This window comes from Drosophila virilis, chromosome 4 (assembly GCF_030788295.1).
Source record: "Drosophila virilis strain 15010-1051.87 chromosome 4, Dvir_AGI_RSII-ME, whole genome shotgun sequence".
Classification (NCBI taxonomy): domain Eukaryota; kingdom Metazoa; phylum Arthropoda; class Insecta; order Diptera; family Drosophilidae; genus Drosophila; species Drosophila virilis.
In genome coordinates, this window is record NC_091546.1 from 21,407,657 (window position 1) to 21,426,345 (window position 18,689).

Genomic DNA, 18,689 nt, shown 5'->3' on the forward strand with positions numbered 1-18,689 from the left:
GTATGCTACAGCCAATCCCGTTTTGCGTACATGTGACACAAATTCGAATCGAACGCAGTTTATGGCAAAACCCGAGATGCCATTTATAGGCAATTGATTAGTGAGCGCAGCTTTGATGATTTATTTATCTTGGGGTAAAAATATATTAAAATTTATTGCAATGCTGGCTTTCAGATAAAGTGAAACTAGAAATCATGTGGCTGCAAGCTGGTAATTAAGAAATTTGGCCGGGGATAGATTACAATTTTGGAACTAGGTTCTTGCTGGTTTGAATAAATTAAAAAAGCGTAAAAAAAGAACAAAATTAATTGCCAAGAAAGTTGGATAAAAAACCTTTTAAAATGCAGACCAATAATAAAGCTAATTAAGGTAAATTAATATACGATTGCAAAATATAAGAAATATATTGTGTAAACAAAATGAATGTAAATAAATAATATTAACAAAACAAACTTTTTTTTTTCAGCCTCGCCTTAACAAGTAAGTCATGCTGAAACTGCGAAATTGCATCGGTTTACTTTAAGGAATACCACTAATGTAGTCTAATAAGGCGTATAAATACCTTTTATATAATTTAATGCGTCAGCCAAGGGCATTGCAATTCGCATTAACTTAAAATGTTGAGAAAACAAATTCAGACATTTGATTAGCACAAAAATTGTTTTGACTAAAACTAGTAAGATTTTCAGATTTTTCAGATTGAAGATTTAAATTGATGTGGAAATTATTTCTAGATATTAAAATAATATCGAGCCAGATAAACATTTTGGTATATGTTCAATTTTCTATTAAAATGCCAGCATCCCACAGATTATCTATTCAAAGTTTTTGTACATATTTATTTTTGCTATTGAATTGGTGTTGCCCCTAGACCAACCTAATTGTTTGTGGCGCCAGTGCCACACACACACACACCTATATGAATTTGTGTGTGTTTTTCTCTAGGTAAAGATCATCTATATACACATACACACACCCCCACACACACACACACTGCTCAGCATGACGCTCGCACAACAAAGCAAACATGTTAATGAGGCAATGTTTTTGTTGTTGTTGTTTTGCGCAAAGCCTAATACTATGACGTCAGTAAAGTCATTGAATTATAAATTAATAACGAGCGCCATGTCAAAATTATAGCAAACATTTTGTTAAGCTCTGCGTATTACCAGCAACAACAACAACAACAACAACAATAGCTGAAATAGTTTTAAAGCCAACTAAAAAAAAAAAAAATATCGTTAAACCTCGGCGCGGAAGAGCCAGCGAAGCGGCGCTACCTGAGCAAACTATTAAGTTACATTTCAGCAACAATTCAGTATGAATCGGAATCAGAGTCGGAGTCGGAGTCCGATTGCGATTGCGATTGTCGGTCCGTGAGCTACAATAAAGTCGCGAGATTAAAAAAGTCAAGTGACACGCAAATGCGTCAATCGAAAGCGCAAAATTTATAAAAAAAAAAAAGATTTTAAAAAATTTATTTAAGACAAGCAAGAACTTTAAGTAAGCGTGACGAAGCTTAAATACACTTATCGATTATAATCGGAAAATAATCGAATAGGAATTGAAGTAAATAGGTTTTCTACTAATTTTAAGAACTGCGGAGGGAATTTCCTTAAACCTCATGCTGTGTTAAATTAAATGAGATAAGGTAACTTCTGTGTCGGCAGTAAATGGGATACGATTCTTACTCCTTATAAAGGCTTACATGTTTTGTTCAAATATTACAATACCCGCCGCAAGGGTATCGACAAACAAACGTCACACGTCACAGCTTGAGGGTACAGCAAAAGTGGGAGCTGTAGCTGAAGCTTGGAGCTTGGAGCTGGGAGCTCTTTACGCTCTTTGTCTTTGCCTTTGTCTTTGTCTGCCGATGGCCAGTGATGCGCACAGAAATCCACTTGAGCTGTGACAGCTCTACCCTCGTCTGCTCCTGCTGCTCCCGCAGATCCCGCAGCAGCAGCTGCTGCTGCTGCTGCTGCTGTTGTTGATGCTGATCATGACAAAGAAATGTCAGTAATCATCGCCACAATACCCCGAACCAGGTCCGCCCATCACATTCAAGCCAAGCAAAAAATTTACGTTTGACGTCAGCAAACTTGAAGCTTGGGCATTTCTCGTGGACTTCCACAAAAGCGCGCGCGATGATTATTTGAGAGCGCCGTTTGGAAACGACATTCAATCAAGAGATCCGAGAGATTGATAGAGCTGCAATAAATTGAAATGCAGCCGCAGCAATGCACTTATATTGCAGTTACCGTTATGTGGGCCCAACGGTGCCGGGAGGCCTCGAAACGTAGGTACTGCTGAGTGTTAAGAATGAAATTGTTGCGCTTCTCATGACGAATATCCCCACAAATTGGCATTTAGAATACTCATACAACTAATTGCTTATTCGCTGACTCAAAGTCAAGCGGGCATTTTAGTGTCGTTTGTGAAGTACGTTTTGGCATCTGTTGTTTCATGTGGGCTTATATAATTTTAGTTGAGGTCTTTAAGATTTATAGCTATATCATTAACTAAAGCTATAAAGTGTGGGCATAAAGAGAAACTATCTAAGTTCCAAGAAAATTGATGATAATTTACAACTATTTATGCCAGAAAATAAAATATATTCCTACTGCTCTTTCGATCTTTAAAAACTAGTTTGGCAGAAAGAGGTTAAAATCTTTTAAGATTTCCTTTCGGGCATAATACTATAAGTCCTTGCATCTGTTTAAGTAAAATATACCAATTTCTTGAGTTATGACATCCGGTTTATACTATTGTATTTTATGTTTTTAATTTGACTGGGAACAATATATTTGAATAGCTAACGCGCTTCATTAATTCTGTTTGTGTTGCTTCGATTTTTAATTATTCTAGTTTTAACTATTCCATTCAATAGTATTTGGTTACGGTCACGTGCAGTTGGATTGGATTTGTTCTGATTGCATTACTCATACGCCACGTTGCACTGCATTCGGAAAGTTCAATGCATTCGTGGAGGGTCTTGAGTCTGGGCCTACGTCGAAAATTAGCATTGCCATTGGCTACGCATAACAATTGGTGCCTCCGGTCGTCGTCTGACGTATGTGGCTGCCATGTGGAGCATGCAACTGCAGACGACGGCTGATGTCGAAACTCAACTTGGGGGTTTGTATGTCACTCAACATGGGTCTGACGCACGTTGCGGCCCCCGGGCTCCACGTTTGCGCCCATAAATATGCGCATTTTGCACTCTCCCTTGCGTTGGCCATGAACCGACGTGGCCTGCAGCGAAAAGAGCTCAAGAAACTGGCGCAGATCTTGGATTGCGTTGTTTGCATAATCTTCCATTTAGCCTCTATAGGCGTTCCAAGAAGAAGATCTGCGCATTTAGCGTATGTCCATTTGCAATGCAGATGCCGTAGCATCAGATGTGTACCAAGTACTCCCGAGAGCAGTTCAACAGTTTGGATAAACAACTTTCAGACAGTTCAATGCCTGAGTCTGACCTTAGATGGCGCCATATGCGGGACGGTATCATAAGCTTTGTCTTCGATATCATCTTATCTAATTGCGACGTATCGCAACTACGCATCGGAGATATTAGATAAGTAAACTTCATTATGCAACTCCTCAAACTATCACAGCAGTAGACCTTTACTTTGAATGCATTCGAGATCAAGTGAATCTATAAAATAGAACTACAGATTGAATCAATTATTTCTACGTAGAAAGATATGTATCTATATATAGAGCTGAATCCAAAATTTTCCAGTTTTTAGTCCTGTTCAAAAAGGTATCATCTTTCTCTACTACTCATCTGAATACGTTGTCCGATCAAATCTAAATAGATGATATATTAACTAAATGCAGCTTCTTTTATCTTCAGAGCCGAATCGATTGAGTCAAAACTTATATATAAACAAATATTTCTACCTATACAACATACATATATTTAAATATGTATGTATATTTCTACACATTTTTCATCAATATTTTTATGGAGTAATATATCTGGTTTATTTCTGTCTTAGCGTGCCCCACCTTTTCTCATAGTATAAACATGCTGGGAGAGGCGCGCCATAATCCTCCTATTGAAATCAAAACAAACTGAGTGCAATGCTCACGCCCTTGCTTATAATAATACACCCCCACACACTCCGCCAAAAACTATCCTCGCTATGCCCACTCTTCACTGGGTATTTCTCTCAGCTAGCGCTCGTTGCTAGTGCTCTCTGCGCCCACTGTACACTCAGCCCCACTGCTCGCGCTCCTCGCTAGTGTTCGCCCTGCTGCGCCCGCTCTGCTGCCATCAACTGCTCTCATGCTCCACTTCGCTGCGCTCTGAGCGACGATCGGTTCGTTGAGTCGAGCGCTGCGCTGCCGCTGTCGCTGCCAATGAGTGAGTGCTTGGCTTTAGTACAAAACTGGCCGTCGTATGGCGAAACCAGTTAGTCGCCGCACAGAGTAGCACGCGTAAACAGCTGAATGTCGTTTCGTGTGCGTTGAATATCAATTAAAAATCAAACATTTTTGTTTCGTGAAAACTTCGCAACGGGCCAACGCAAAAAAATTAAACCGAAGCCGAGGCAGCAACCAAAGTGTAGCTGTAAACAGTGCAGTGTGAAATCAAGAAAGAAGAGAAGATAAAACGCAAATGCAATGTGCTAATGAAAAAAGAGACTAGGAAATATATGCATGAAAATAGTTAAATAAAATATGCAAATCTATTGAGCATAAAGCGAAAAATTAATTACCGAGAGACAGCTTAACTTTAACACCCGCCCCTGTGCACCGGACAACTAGAACCAAAACCAAATGACTATGACTTCAACCGTGCTGCAGCGTCCAACAGCAACAACAAAAACAGTTGAAAAACAAGCTACAAAAACGACGGCAAGGAGAAGTCGTTCCACCATGGCCTGGTCCCACGAGAAATTGCGTTTCTCGTGCATCGACAACATTGGCCTGAAGCAGCTATGGAAGTTGATTGCATTGGATACGGCAACGCCGCCATCTTCACCACCCAGCAGCAACAACAAGTCTGGCAATGTAGAGCAGCAGCCCAAAACCAGCAGCAGCAGCAACAACAATAACAACAACAACGACAACAACAGTAATGCTGAGGTAAGTAACCGAAAAGAAAGCTAACAAGGGGGAGTGAGTAAAAACAAAAACAAAAACAGCAAAATATTAAGAGAGGTTATGACGTCAATTGGGCGACAATATACATCCGCGTAGAAAGCAACGTAAGCAGAGAAAGTAGTGACCCAAAGACTGAGCACCTACCCCTCCGCCACCTAGCCCAATCTATCTGCGGGCACATGACTAAACCTTTTAATTCCAAACAATGCCGGGCATTATCTTAAGCAGTTGTTGAAACAACTGTTCGGATTTCCTCGAGCTATGCGGCATGTAAACAAGCACTGAAATTCCAGTAACCCACGTAACGTCAATTTGCATATGGCAATAAAAAACGCAAAAAAAAAAAGCGCTAATTAAGACAGGCAAGAGCCGCTCTTAGGCATGGTACAGTGAACACTCGGTAATTAGAATGGCCAATGGAACAATTCTAAAATTCATACATTTTGAAAACCATTCCAACTCTAAGTCCGATGCGTTGCCATATGCGAGCGACCACTGTACAGTGGCTACCACGCTAGACTCCAACATTTAGTCACATGCCTTGCGCGGCAACAAATCAATTCATTTTATTAAAAACAATTGAAAGGCTTTTATTTAGCGCTTCGCTTCACGTTGCTCATTCTCTCTTTATATTGGCCACATATCAATTTGTCCGCTTTGTTGTTTTCATTTTTATAGACATCCTTTCATAACAATTATGACAGCTGTCAGTTTATTAACACTTGCCCTTGCTGCACTCCAAGCATATACGCTTCATATATAATGGCATACAAAAAAAAAAAACTTGTGTTTTTTTTTTTTTTTTGAGAATTTCGTGCAGTGTAAATTGCACACTTGAATAATTTGTATAGAAAATATAACTGTCAAGTGCAGCGGCCCACGCTGTCAGCAGCTGCCAAATTATTATCAGCTCCAGACCATTTTATTTAATACAAATTTCATTATTATTATATGATTTTATAATACAATTTTTCGGCTTGGATCAAGGCTTCTGATAAGTGCTGCTTGTTGTCGTCTGTGAAGGCTGTCTGTCAGACAAAATGTAGAGTAAAGTTCAGGGCAAATCTGTGTATACTCTATTTTAATATGCCTGCTGACATAGCATCGGAAATACCCTTTCTTCTTACGTTGCTTACTTATTAGTCACAGCTCAGCTCAGTTTATTGGTATTTTTTTTTGTTTTGCTTTTTTTTTTTAGAAATTTCACTGTGACGCATCACAAGTGTTCAAAAACATATTGTTTTTAATTAAAAGGAAAGAGATTAATCATAGGATTAACAAAATTTGAAGTTTACTAATGGGATTTACCACAGTTTTTTTTTTCTCTCTAGAGGTTTTGGGCAGATTTATAGTTTTAGCGAGGCGTGTCTAAAATTCACATGCTCTTCAGCTCTTTCTTATGGCTTTTAACTGGCTTGATGGCAGTTAGGCTGAGTTTATTCAGTCTAACTGTTAAATTTAAACATTTGTCAGCCCGTTGACAGCAGCTTTATGATATATAAGGTTTAATATATGTACCTGTTTAAATCGCAGTCGCTGGCCCTGCGTTCATCTTCTTTCGCCTCGTTTTGTATAACGTAACTACAATGCGTTATGTTTTATAAACCATAACTGGTTTTATTTTTTAACCCTAACTCTCCTCTTACACCCCCCTCTGGGGGCCACAATGCATTGACGTCAATGCAAATCAAGCGACTTGTGAATTTTGCCCGCCTGTCACCCGGCCGCCCCGGCTGCCCCTGCTGCTCCCTGTGCGGGCTCTCTGTGCAGACACAGCGTCTTCGAGGGCTCCCGGTTTATTGAATGTCAGGGTTGTGTTCTAGAAAATAAGGAGACTGTAACTGAGTCACCTACTCCTACAGGCCCAAAGCCGGACCCGCAGAAATTAAAACTAGTTTTGACTGGGACCTGCCACAAAAGTCAAGTGCGTGTCACCTCGCCACAGGCTTAAACGGTTGACTTGTATTCAAAAACAATACAAAGGTATAATGAATAAGAATCCTCCAGTCGACCAGTTATCGACTGGGCAATACCCTGTGCACAGCTGGCATTTTTCTTTCAAAATAACTTTAGGTTTATATTATAGGGCCTAGGCATACTAAAAATGATGCCTCTTAAATTCTTACCTGAGGTCTTCTGTGTCTTTTTGCTGCTCTTGCGTATATTGCCCATTTTTTACACATTCATAATTAGCACAGGGTATATTGAGAGAGAGGGAGAAAAGAAAAGAAAAAGTTAAGCTTGAAGTTTCAATTTGACAAATTCGGCGAGCTGAATTTGTTTAATTAACAGCTCAACGCTTTGACGTCACGCGCATAAATTTGCCAGCAGAAATGTTTTGTTTTATTTATTTTACCTTTTTTTCTTCTTCTTCTGCTGAGTAGATATTGTTGGTTTAAAATTGTATATTCGGCTTTTTTGAGTTAACACGCTCGTTCGGGGGCAATACAAAAGCTTAAGTAGTCATAAATAAACACTACTAAACTGTAGCTTAGTTAAACAGTGGCTAAAAATAAAAACGGACGCGTTTATAAACGTGCGGAAAACGCACACAAGTCGCGTGTGAACAGCGGCGCCCTGTAGCGCAACGAAAAGCTAGCGAAAACAAAAAAAAAATAACACAAAAACAAAATAATAAAAAAAATGGGTTTACAATTTTTTTATTATTATTGCAATATTTTGCGTTTTGTGTGCAAATGTCATAACTAATTATCGTTGCGGTCGTCTGTTATTTTCATTTCATACAATTATAAATTCTCCACGGTTGCCAAGCTTTTCGCTGAGGTTTTTCCAGCCACAAAACAAAAAAACAATAAATTAAGTAACAATATATAAAAATTAAATAATATGTGAGCCTGCCTTATCAGAAGTCTGAACTTTTGTTTAGCACTTGGCTTTAAAACCGTGTGCTAATTGTTGTACTCTTAAATAAACTAGACCTTAATAGTCGTTAAATGTGTACGTGCAAAAATGCACCAGCCTTAACGTATACCCCGACCAAATATCATTAAAATTGTATTTTGCATAAACTATATGAAGCTAGTCGTTCCAGTTGTCAATGAAAAACATAAAGGCAACTGTGTGACGTCTGCAGCCACGATTCTATAATTAAATGTTGTCAACTACTGTAATCTCTCACTCTAAGTGCCTAGCACAAACTCTTGTTGTTGCATGTGCTTTTATTTTGATTGTTTGTAAAGGTCAGCGATTCAACTCTGTGCTAAAAATACAATATTTCACACACGACTTTCGCCTCGAATATTAGCTTTCAATATGCATTTGATTGACAGTGGCCACACATCGCGTATAGATTGATTAGTGTTTAATTACTTTACTCTATAATATATTGGCTTTTAATGAGCTGTTTTTAAATTTATTTTATGTGTCTTAAACTTGTTTGACATCTCTTTATGCAGCATAATTTTGCATCGTCGGTGCCTGGTATGAAATCAGTTTCATTTTGTTGCCACCAACTTAACAAGACAATTTATGAGTTGCAGCCAACTTAACTAGCTTGACTTAACAGTCGCAGCCAACTTAACTGGCCGTTTGTTTAGGTGCAGCTTACTAAACAGGCTCGTGGCTTCATTCGTTGCTGCCAGGCAACAATTAAAGCTATTTAAATTAAAAATCAACTGTAAAATTCAATTAAAAAAATTTCCATATGATATTGTTTATTTAAAATACAAATCTCTATTAAATGCTTAGCATATTTGCAAAGACCTTATCAATATTATTAAACCACTGTTGCACATGCCAACCTTGGCCGCATGCCGCTATCTAAAGCCAGACCGCAGACATTATCTTTATACCAATAGCTGGATTATAGCCCCCTCCATATATATTCATACTCATATCTAGATGCCAGTTAATGCCTTTTGCATTTAGTGCTCAAACAATTGTAAATGACAGCTGGCACACTGTGCCTACGGTGGGCAAGCGTGACAAATTTGTGGCACACATGCAAATTTTTCAAGCTTACGTAAAAAATAAAAAACAAATCGAGCAAAAAAAAAAATTAGCTCAGCTCGTGGCATGTTATTGACCCAAAGTTGACGCTTGACTTGTGATGGAAAAAAGACGCAGTGCTATCGCAACTGATAAGCGATAAGAGTTAAATGATAACCGATAAGATTTGGCTACGGTTTAGTTCGTTTAAAGCCCAGGAGCAGTTGTTGGCTGCCTATATAAAGATGCTGTGGATAAACAATTGGACGCTCAGTTAGTTAAATGAATTAAAAGATTTCGCGTACGGGCTCGTTATTTGTTATAGCCATGGCAGTGCCCAAACATCTTATAAACATTTAACTCAATTTATGGAAACTTAGCAGCAACAACAACAGGTTGATAAATACATTCAACTTTGCATACTAAGTGGCTCATTAGGGGGCACGTTGAAGAGCCACACACATCGATCAACTGGAATGAGAATTGAAATGGGCCCGAGCCCCGAGGCAGAGACCCATAAAACAACGAGCCGTTTTATAAGCCATATACGATCCGAAGGCAGCGTAAACAAAATAGAATTTTTTGCACTTTGCTGTTGCATTTTGATTGTATAATTAATCAGGTTGGCTTTTTATGTTGCTAATTTTTTATTTAGCGACTGAGTCACAGGCTTTTGCTTTACAATACCCCCCATACGCTAAAAGTTTAGAGGGTATGTCAAAGTCAAGTCGAGCCAAGGCAATATCAAAAAACAAATCGCATAATAAACATGCAAGCTGCCTGGGAAGCCCAATATAAAGCTGTGCACAGGGTAGCTCTAAGTCTGGCAGACAACGCAAATAGACTTAATAACAACAAAGTTTTTAAGTAACCAATTTTTTCGGTAGTGCAGGGTATCTCTGCGTAGAGCAGTCTCCATTTGAAATGTATTTTGTTTTGCTTTCGTTTGTTTTTATTGCTCGCCGCGTCTTGGGTTCACGCAGGGCACTGACGTCAATATATATATACATATATATTCATATATCTGATCTATTCCACAGCACCTCAACACCATACCCTACGAGAACTGCGACAACTTGGCCGACTATTTGAGCCTGCAAAGAGCCGCCCGGGCGCGCATCCTGGAGTCGTCGATGCCCACGACACAACAGCACATGTCGCTGCTCAAGTTCTTGGCCATTGTAAGTACCAGCTCGTTGGGTTCTGGTGGGTTGAGGTGTGGGCTCGATATTATGATGATCTTTTATGATGATCGAATCAATATCGATGCGATATTAACTGGCCATAAGGCAAAACAAACGCTTTAACGCTTCCTGCTTGCTGCCTCAGACAATAAGCGAACAATTGGCGTGCTGCCTGCATTAATTTCACATTACAATCATATAAACGAACGGCAGGTAGGAGGACGTTGCATATAATAAAAACAAATTCTTTTTTGTTTTGTTTGTTTGATTATTTATAATCTTGAGCAGACGGCAAGTACTTCAATCTGCCCCCGATCACACACACAACACATGCTATTGAAAATATGAAATGTTTGATTTCTGTTTCTGTTTGCCTGAAACCAGTTCTCAAACAGATGCAACAATTTCATTGAATTTGTCCCTATCGCGGCGAGTGTGAAATATTATTGTCTCTTTATCAGTAGGTTTTTTGCACCCTTCTGATAAACACAATGGGCCATGGAACTCTCTATGCAGTTCGTTTCCATACGTTATCGGCTTTATTGCAGCTTGTGATCGGAATAATGATTACCCATGAATATTCAGCGTAAAATAGACGAAGCTAGCTTTAATATTAATTAAATTCTTGACACTGCATTAAATGAGGCATACTTAATTTAGGAAACTTACGTAATTACATTGTACTCTGTTAAAGTTCGAAGTAAAGCTTGGGTTCCTTGAAATTATTTACTCTCATTAAATTATCTCACTCTGTTATGTCTTCAAGTTAAATATGATAGTCCATTTTCTCCAGCTATATTCGATATAATAGTCCAATGGGGTTAATTAACTGATAATAATACAAATAATGATAATAATGTTTTTTGATTTTCTGTTTGCCTTGCAGAACGCTTTGGAACTGAGCGCACCTGCCACACCCTTGCTGCTGCAACAGCAACAACAACAGACGCAGTCCAAGCCACACGGCTGGATGCAGCTCTCCGGACATCCCGAAAGGTAAGCAGTTCAAATAGAGTGCTCAAAAAATCATAGTCTAATCAATCGGTTTTGTCTTCTCTTCCCACTTTAGCATTGTGCCCACCACAACGGGCATTGTGCGCAAACGCATCGTTGGCATCGATGACAGCGAGGTGCTTGCCTATCAGATGATCTCGCAGGAGCCCAAAACTTCACAGATTGTGCCCGGCTACTTTGGACTGCGCGAGCTGCATTCACAGCACTATATCGAGCTGCAGGATCTGCTGGCGGGCTTCAAGGATCCGTGTGTGATGGACATTAAGCTCGGCACTCGCACATTTCTGGAGTCGGAGGTCAGCAACAAAACGCTGCGTCCGGATTTGTATCAGAAAATGATTGCCGTGGATGCCAGTGCACCGACGCCCGCCGAGCACGAGGCACAGGCGATCACCAAGCTGCGTTACATGCTCTTCCGCGAATCGTTATCCTCGTCGCAGAGCAAGGGCTTTCGTATTGAGGCGTTGCGTCTGCGCGGACGTTCACCCCTGAAGGATCTCAAGACTTGTCGCAGCAGCGAGCAAATCTCACAGACCATCGAACAGTTCCTGGCCGCACGCAGGTCCGTGCAAAAGGAGCTGCTGAAACGGCTCAAGCACATGCGTCTCGTCATCGAGCAGTCGGCATTCTTCAGTCGCCACGAGATCATCGGCTCCAGTTTATTTATTGTCTACGATGACCAGCGCGTCGGCGCCTGGCTGATAGACTTTGCCAAATCGCGGCAGCTGCCGCCACAGTTGAGCGTCAATCATCGCAGTCCCTGGCAACCTGGCAATCGCGAGGAGGGTCTGCTCCGTGGCATGGACGAGCTGATACATGCCTTCGAGGAGGTCTATGCGCGCAGCGGCAATCATCGCAGCTGTCTGAAGATCTGAGCTCCATACAAGGATCCATAATTGCCCACAGCCACGCCCACCTACAGGCACATAAGACTGATTTGCACCACGTCCCATTTATAATTTGTACAGTGAGCAAAAGTAGAAAATCATTGCATCAAACCCTGCATCATGCGACGCTTTTGACTATTTTCCACATTGGAAGCAAACACTAAGCGCCAGACCAGGACTTGTAGAGAATATATATGTATATATATATATATATATATATATACACCTATACTATATGTATAAAAACAAACGATTAGTATTGAGCACCAAGCAGCATTTGTTTGATTGAAAACAGGTTTAACTTGATTAAGTATTAAGTTTAAGAAAGCGTAAAACAAAATGTACCCAATGTGAATTTGTACGCAAGTAATAAAAATCTCAAGAGAAAATAAGATGATAATTTAAACTGGATGTTTTTCTAAATACTATACATCAATTTGCATGTTACAGTATAAGTTAATTTTTTTTCCTAAAATATTTTTCAGTTTTTCGGTGGACTTTCACTCCGCATTTCCATGGAGCTTTACACAATTCCACGAAATCGGGTGGGAAATTGGTGAAAAACAGTTATTTGATTCTTAACCCATTGGTCTTTGAACTGATTTCCTTTCTGCTTCAATCATTACGAAAGACCAAGACCTTTCTGCTTCAAGCATTTCGAAAAATCCATGAACCTGAATGGAAACTGCCGTGTCTCAGGGAAAGAGTTATATTTGTATCCAATAAGCCTTAAGTATTCTATTCTATGCTAATATAAAATCGATTAAAGTTGAAGCCCGAGCACGTTGCGGAACCAAATTTGAGTTCCGCAAATATCAAACGATTTCGGAATTAGAAACAGGTCTGCTAGTTGGATTTGCCTACGTGTTTCTATTTATAAAATAGCCGAGAGGGCGCAACGACTTATTCGAATCGCGTTTTTAAAGTTTGAATACAAATGCATCCAAATCAAATATTGAATGGAATCGAATCTTTTCAAAGTAGTTGACAAAATGAATAGGTATATAACTTCTTCAAGATACTTAATTATTTCGTATTATATATAGAGTATATAAAATTAATAACTACATGGTGCATATAAAGTGATCTGCATCGATGCTGGAGTAAATGTGGCCCTCAGATATCATAAAGTCCAGAATGTTGCTGTAGATTGAGATTAAGATAACCATAAGTACAACAATTTAATTTACAGATAAACAGAACTCACTTCATTTCGGCTTGGCTTATGTGAGAGAACTTGGCATTCAGTTCGCGTCGATGGATGCCCTCCTCGGAGCAGTTGCTCTTAATAGCCTGGAAGACGGCCAGCTGCTTGCTGTCCAGGCCAGCAACAATGGCATTGCTTTGTGTGGCAGTTACATTGGTCATTAGCGTGTTGCTGGCTGCAGCTGATGTGTCGCCCTTGACATGGTACTCCTCGGCCTTGTAACGCGAATGCAACGCCTCCAGAATGTGGGTGCACACCTCGTTGGGATCTAGCACATTTATCAGCTTGAAGACCATCAGAACTTTTTGGCCCGCCTGCGAGCGCACTGAACCATAGATTTTCACATAGTTATTAATCATCACATCGGGCGACTTGATGGCATCGCCCTCCTCCAGCCAGTAGTGTGCATCAATGCGTCCACTGTGATCCTCCAAGGAGTATGTGATCTTCGTTGAGGACGTTTCAATGTTGCGCACAATGCCCACGGCGCAGACCAAAGCATAGGTAACATCGAACATCTTGAAATTGCCCTCGGGTGAATCAAGAATCTGCTTGACCAGCAGCGAAATAATACCCTGTACAATATAAACATTAATTAGGGTATAAGAAGAGTTAATTGTAGTCATTAAACTAACCTCGCCGGAGGATTCCTTTGTGGCGCCGGCAGTGGCCGTTTGTGTGGCATTGAAATCTCCAACTAAGGGTAGAGAAATAATGTTTAACTACAAGTTGGCAGTTTAATAAGTATAATAACTTACAGGAATCGTTCATTTTGCTCAAGTATGATTAAAAATATATTAATTCCACAAATTTTACAAGCCGTGTTAGCCTCAAAACGCGCCAAAACACTAATGCGGACACACACACGTCACAAAACAAGCCGAACGTGCAAACGATAGTATCGAATCAAATGAAGAATGCCAAATTGCAATTTTCTTAGCTATAAGAAGTCGTAACACTTTTTTACTGACTAGCAGTAGTTGAATATTTTTTTTTTCATTTTTATTCAAAATGTCCGCTTCAACAACTCACTGCATCCGTTGCTCTCATCAAGCATGTCCTTAAAAATTCATCGGCTGTATCGTGTTCAAGTGTTGCCACTTAGCCCACAGAGCTGCCAGCTAGTGTTAAAAAAATTGTGGGCGTCAGTGTTAAGTGTTTTGGCGCCTGAAGTTGTTAATTTCGCGAAAATTTAATTTACATATTACAATATATATCCGTGATTATTAAGATATAATTATGTGTGCTTACCTGTCTGACCTTTGAGCAGGACTATTCAAACGAGTAATTGCAACGGTTTTCATATTTTCATTGCATACAAAAGTTTGGCGGTGCAACTGGAGCACCAAAGGCTCCTTGTTAGCCGTGATCTGTGCGCATACCCATTCCAAAGTGAGTATAGAATTGACTGGCAAAAATACTGTATTTCAAACCAAGAAAACTCTTATTTTTATTTAATTAATTTTATTTCATTATTTTTTATTAACGTACATATGTCTTCAATTAATTTTCTCCAGCCAGAAATAACGGAAATATTCCCGATAAATTGGCGGCTGTATCGTGTACCGTGTGGCCAGACAGATGACAGAGCTGCCAACTCGTGTCAAACAACAGCTGAGCGTGTGGCGCCCTTAATTTTGCACCTTCGCAAATCGCTGAATTATTTGGATACATTAAAATGAACACGCTGCGGCCGTGCGGCTGCAAAGGTGTGCGCACCTGCCTCACCTGTGAGCAGGACTACCAAATCGATAAACCATCACTGCAGCAGCAATTGCAACAGTTGGAATCCTGGTCCTATTGTGCACAATGTGAACGTCTATACGCCGGCTGGGACACGCAGGCGGTGCAAGCGGCACATCCGGATCACAATTTGGCCGAGAGTCTGCCACTGCCAGGCATATTGGTGCAGGAGCAGTTTATCACGCGTGCAGAGGGCGCACAGCTTATGTCCGACCTGGACGCGCTGCCCTGGGCCATTTCACAGAGCGGTCGACGCAAACAGAATTACGGCCCGAAAACCAACTTTAAGAAGCGTCGCCTGCAATTGGGCGCCTTCGAGGGCTTTCCCGCTGCCACGCGCTTTGTGCAGCAACGCTTCGAGTCGGTGCCGCTGCTGCGCAACTTTCAGACTATCGAACAATGTTCGCTGGAGTATGATCCCAGCAAGGGCGCCAGCATAGATCCGCATGTGGACGATTGCTGGATATGGGGCGAGCGTGTGGTCACCGTCAATTGCCTGGGCGATGCCGTGCTCACGTTAAACCTCTACGAGGAACAGCAGGCAAACAAATATAATTTGGACTTGGTCCAGCAATACAAAGCACAGCTGCTGGCGCCGCTCTTGTCGCCGGACCAGTTGGCGGCCTACAAGGGCAAGGTGCTGCGCATACCCATGCCAAAGTAAGTATCTGATTATAAATCCCTGCGTGCGTATAGAGAGCTAAGTTTAGACTGTTTTAGACTTACTTTAGGGTTTTGAGGGTGATCCATGTGTCTGTCTGATTCTTCGCAAACGAATCTTGTAGCTAAGCCTGGTAGGGGAATATCCTTTTGTTGTCAGGCTCAGCAGGACTGATCATACAGTTTCTATAGGCTATCAGCCGAGTCGAGCCTTTTCGACGAGATCACTCGAACTTGTGCCGAGTCGCATGTGCAAAGCGAAAACCAATTGACCTTTTCTTGATCCCTTGCAGCCTCTCGCTGATTGTGCTCTATGGACCGGCGCGCTATCAGTTCGAGCATGCGGTGCTCCGCGAGGATGTGGATGAGCGACGCGTTTGCATTGCGTACCGAGAGTTTACGCCCATGTATATAGATGGCTTGGACAAGCAGCAGGGCGATGTGGTAAGAGAAAAATCACATTTATTTTGGTCATTAAAAGCAAACTGAATGCAGATTGGAAAATGTGCAGAGATGCAAATCTGTATATCTCCGGTAATTAATTTATTTATCATACTCGATGCTCCGCCGCTGACCGTTCTCCCTGTGCGCCGGTCGATAGTCGAGCAGGGCCACTTGGGCGGGCAGCTGAACGCCGTGCATTCGCTTGAGATGGGCACGCAAATTGCTGCTGGTGCTAAAGCTATTTAGGCAGACGACGCACTGATGGCTATTCGCATGCTTGTCCCGTATGTGGGCGTTCAGTTCCTTCACCTTGACAAAGGCTGTGGTGCAGTATTTGCAGACATGCGACCGGCGCACATGGGTCTTGAGGAACTGCTGCGAGGCATAGGCCAGCGGACAGTATTTGCATTTGTAGATGGCCTGGCTGCCGCTGGGCTCGCTGTCCAGCAGGCGGTTCGTTTCATTGTATTCGTCCAGATTGTCGTGCTTCAGCTCAACGGCCGCATAGTCCAGTGTGCGTAGCTCGTAGCTGGGAAAATGCGATAGATTTTGGTCCATTTCGGCCTGCTCCTGCTCGTGCAGTTCGGTGGCAGGCAGAAATTCGGATACAATCAGCGAATCCTCGTTGGCCAAACGCTGTGAGGGACGTGGCAGGTCCAGCAGCATTTGCTCCGGGTCCTGCTGCGTTGACTGCTCATCCACGTTGACTTCTATCAGCTGAACGTCACCCTCCAACTCCACCTCCAGCTCCAGCTGCTCCCGCTCCAGCTGCGCCTCATTATAGAGCTGACGCAGCTGCCGATTGGCTATCATCAGCTTGCTGAAGTATGCATAGTGCATGAGGCATTCCTCCAGGCAGGCATTGCATATCATGGGCAGCTCCGACGATAGGTCCAATGAGATGTGCTGTGCCGGGCATAGTGCATTATAAATAATTATGTTATTCATATTAAGTCTGTGTACCTACAAATATGGCCTGCATTATTTCGCATATTGTGTGCTCCTCCTCCTCGGCGTCTGCGTCGATTGTTTGGCTCGCTGTCACCACTTTGTGTTGCGTTATGTCTATGTCGGCGTTGTCCACAAAACAAATGCGGCACAGTTTGCGCAGGTCTATGTTCATGTTATTTGCTAAACTTTATTTCAACAAAATAATGAATTTGTTCAATTTGTTTTGCATTTAAACAAATTTTGCTGGCTTTGTCTAAACAGCTGTTAAATAACATTTTAGCTGTTAACGCGAAATGCAAGCTGTTAGCTAAGCACTGTTAAGTTACAGTACATATCGATAACATGTCTGCTCTGATTGGCAGCTGTTATACAGCATAAGGGACTTTAACGTTATGTTTTTTGTTAAACTGCATATTACAAAAAAAGTCCCACGTTTATTCCTTTTATAAAAGAATTAAGTAAAATTTCTTATTCTCTTTTCAAAATAAATTTTATTCAGTTTTTTCATGTTTTTTTTTGTTGGTTTTTGTTTATGTTTTGTCGCATTCATTTCTCTCGATTTTTAAGGTTAATTTACTATTTAAATCATTTAATTCCATTTTTGCTTACAATTAATTATTATCGTCAATGTGACGAAAGTTATTTGTCTGTCAATAATACGTATCGACAACAGACTTTTTTTTATGTTGCTAATTTGGGTTTTTTTTTGTTTTTTGGTTTTTGTGGCTTATAATCATTATCTTTACATGCAATAATTGGGTTTCATTTTGAGTTTACACAAATTGCGGTAACGATTTTTTTTATTATTAATTATGCAATTAGCTATTTAAATTGAATTGGTAGTTTTTGGGGAAACTTTTTTAGAGGCGTTGGGATTTATTTAACGGTTTTGTTTTGTTTGGTTTGGTTTGGTTTTTGGTGAGTTTTAGTGCTTAACATTTGCAGTTAATAGCCTAGTTTTTTTTTTATTTAAATGCTAATATTAATTATATCATTTTTTAAAATTGGAACCGATCTTTCTGGTTTTTGCTTTAGTTTTTCATCGTCTTTAAGCTTAGCTGCATAGATGGGCAGCAGTAAAAAAAATTGAACAAAAAGTAAAACGGAATTGTCTGAATTTTGCGATCTGCTCTTTATTTGAATAAGACAAATGTGTGGGTGTGTGTGTGTGTGTGTGTGTGTATGTTTGTTGTATGCGAGTGTGTGTGTGCCAACCTTTTGTTTCTAATAAGCATTTAGTGTAACTCTGATCAGCAGAATAGTAATTCGAGATTTTGTTTTTTCTTATTTTTGTTAAACTTTTAGCAAATGATAAAACATTTTTTTACTACAACTTGCCGTTTGAGATGTCATTTTTTTTCTTTAACATATTACTTTTTGCTGTAATTTTAAATTCGTTTTTTTTTCTTCAAGTTGTCCTCTCCTAATGTAGGACGCTTATTTAAATTTAACTTTAGTTTTCCATTTTTGTTTTGTTTTCTTTTTATAATTGCCTATTTAATGCTATAGTATTATAATACATACATGTAGACTTCAATC

At 40.5% G+C, this 18,689-nt stretch overlaps 4 protein-coding genes across 9 annotated transcripts in view; 2 read left to right on the plus strand and 2 right to left on the minus strand.

The window, feature by feature from the left end:
- Window positions 1-4,408: 4,408 nt before the first annotated feature.
- IP3K1 (inositol-trisphosphate 3-kinase-like protein) lies at window positions 4,409-12,271 on the plus strand. Of its 4 annotated transcripts, none has more exons than XM_002051173.4 (4): window positions 4,409-5,094; window positions 10,101-10,241; window positions 11,131-11,240; window positions 11,314-12,271. In XM_002051173.4, the coding sequence occupies exons 1-4, from the start codon at window positions 4,786-4,788 to the stop codon at window positions 12,131-12,133; spliced, it is 1,380 nt and encodes a 459-aa protein (XP_002051209.2). In that variant the 5' UTR covers window positions 4,409-4,785; the 3' UTR covers window positions 12,134-12,271. The 4 variants fall into 4 exon arrangements, with proteins under 4 accessions (XP_002051209.2, XP_015028056.1, XP_015028055.1 ...); XM_015172569.3 differs by lacking the exon at window positions 4,409-5,094 and adding an exon at window positions 9,362-9,455; XM_015172570.3 differs by lacking the exon at window positions 10,101-10,241.
- A 569-nt stretch (window positions 12,272-12,840) lies between these two features.
- On the minus strand, window positions 12,841-14,305 carry RPA2 (Replication protein A2). The gene is made up of 4 exons (XM_002051172.4): window positions 14,111-14,305; window positions 13,988-14,049; window positions 13,353-13,927; window positions 12,841-13,288 (listed from the first exon to the last, which is right to left on the minus strand). The coding sequence occupies exons 1-4, from the start codon at window positions 14,121-14,123 to the stop codon at window positions 13,210-13,212; spliced, it is 729 nt and encodes a 242-aa protein (XP_002051208.1). The 5' UTR covers window positions 14,124-14,305; the 3' UTR covers window positions 12,841-13,209.
- A 208-nt stretch (window positions 14,306-14,513) lies between these two features.
- The window catches only part of LOC6628335 (alpha-ketoglutarate-dependent dioxygenase alkB homolog 4), a 61,424-nt gene continuing 57,248 nt past the window's right edge, over window positions 14,514-18,689 (plus strand). For 2 of the 3 annotated variants that reach the window (XM_032437796.2, XM_002051171.4), the window contains exons 1-3: window positions 14,514-14,744; window positions 14,870-15,755; window positions 16,049-16,199. In XM_032437796.2, coding sequence (XP_032293687.1) covers window positions 15,031-15,755; window positions 16,049-16,199 — 876 coding nt within the window. In that variant the 5' untranslated portion in view covers window positions 14,514-14,744; window positions 14,870-15,030. Of the gene's footprint in view, window positions 14,745-14,869; window positions 15,756-16,048; window positions 16,294-18,689 lie in introns of those variants that run through there. The other variant, XM_015172571.3, reaches the window with a different exon arrangement.
- Window positions 16,201-17,431, minus strand: LOC6628334 (zinc finger protein sens). Its single transcript, XM_002051170.4, has 2 exons — window positions 17,167-17,431; window positions 16,201-17,105 (listed from the first exon to the last, which is right to left on the minus strand). Exons 1-2 carry the CDS (start codon window positions 17,320-17,322, stop codon window positions 16,299-16,301), a joined length of 963 nt encoding a protein of 320 aa, XP_002051206.1. The 5' UTR covers window positions 17,323-17,431; the 3' UTR covers window positions 16,201-16,298.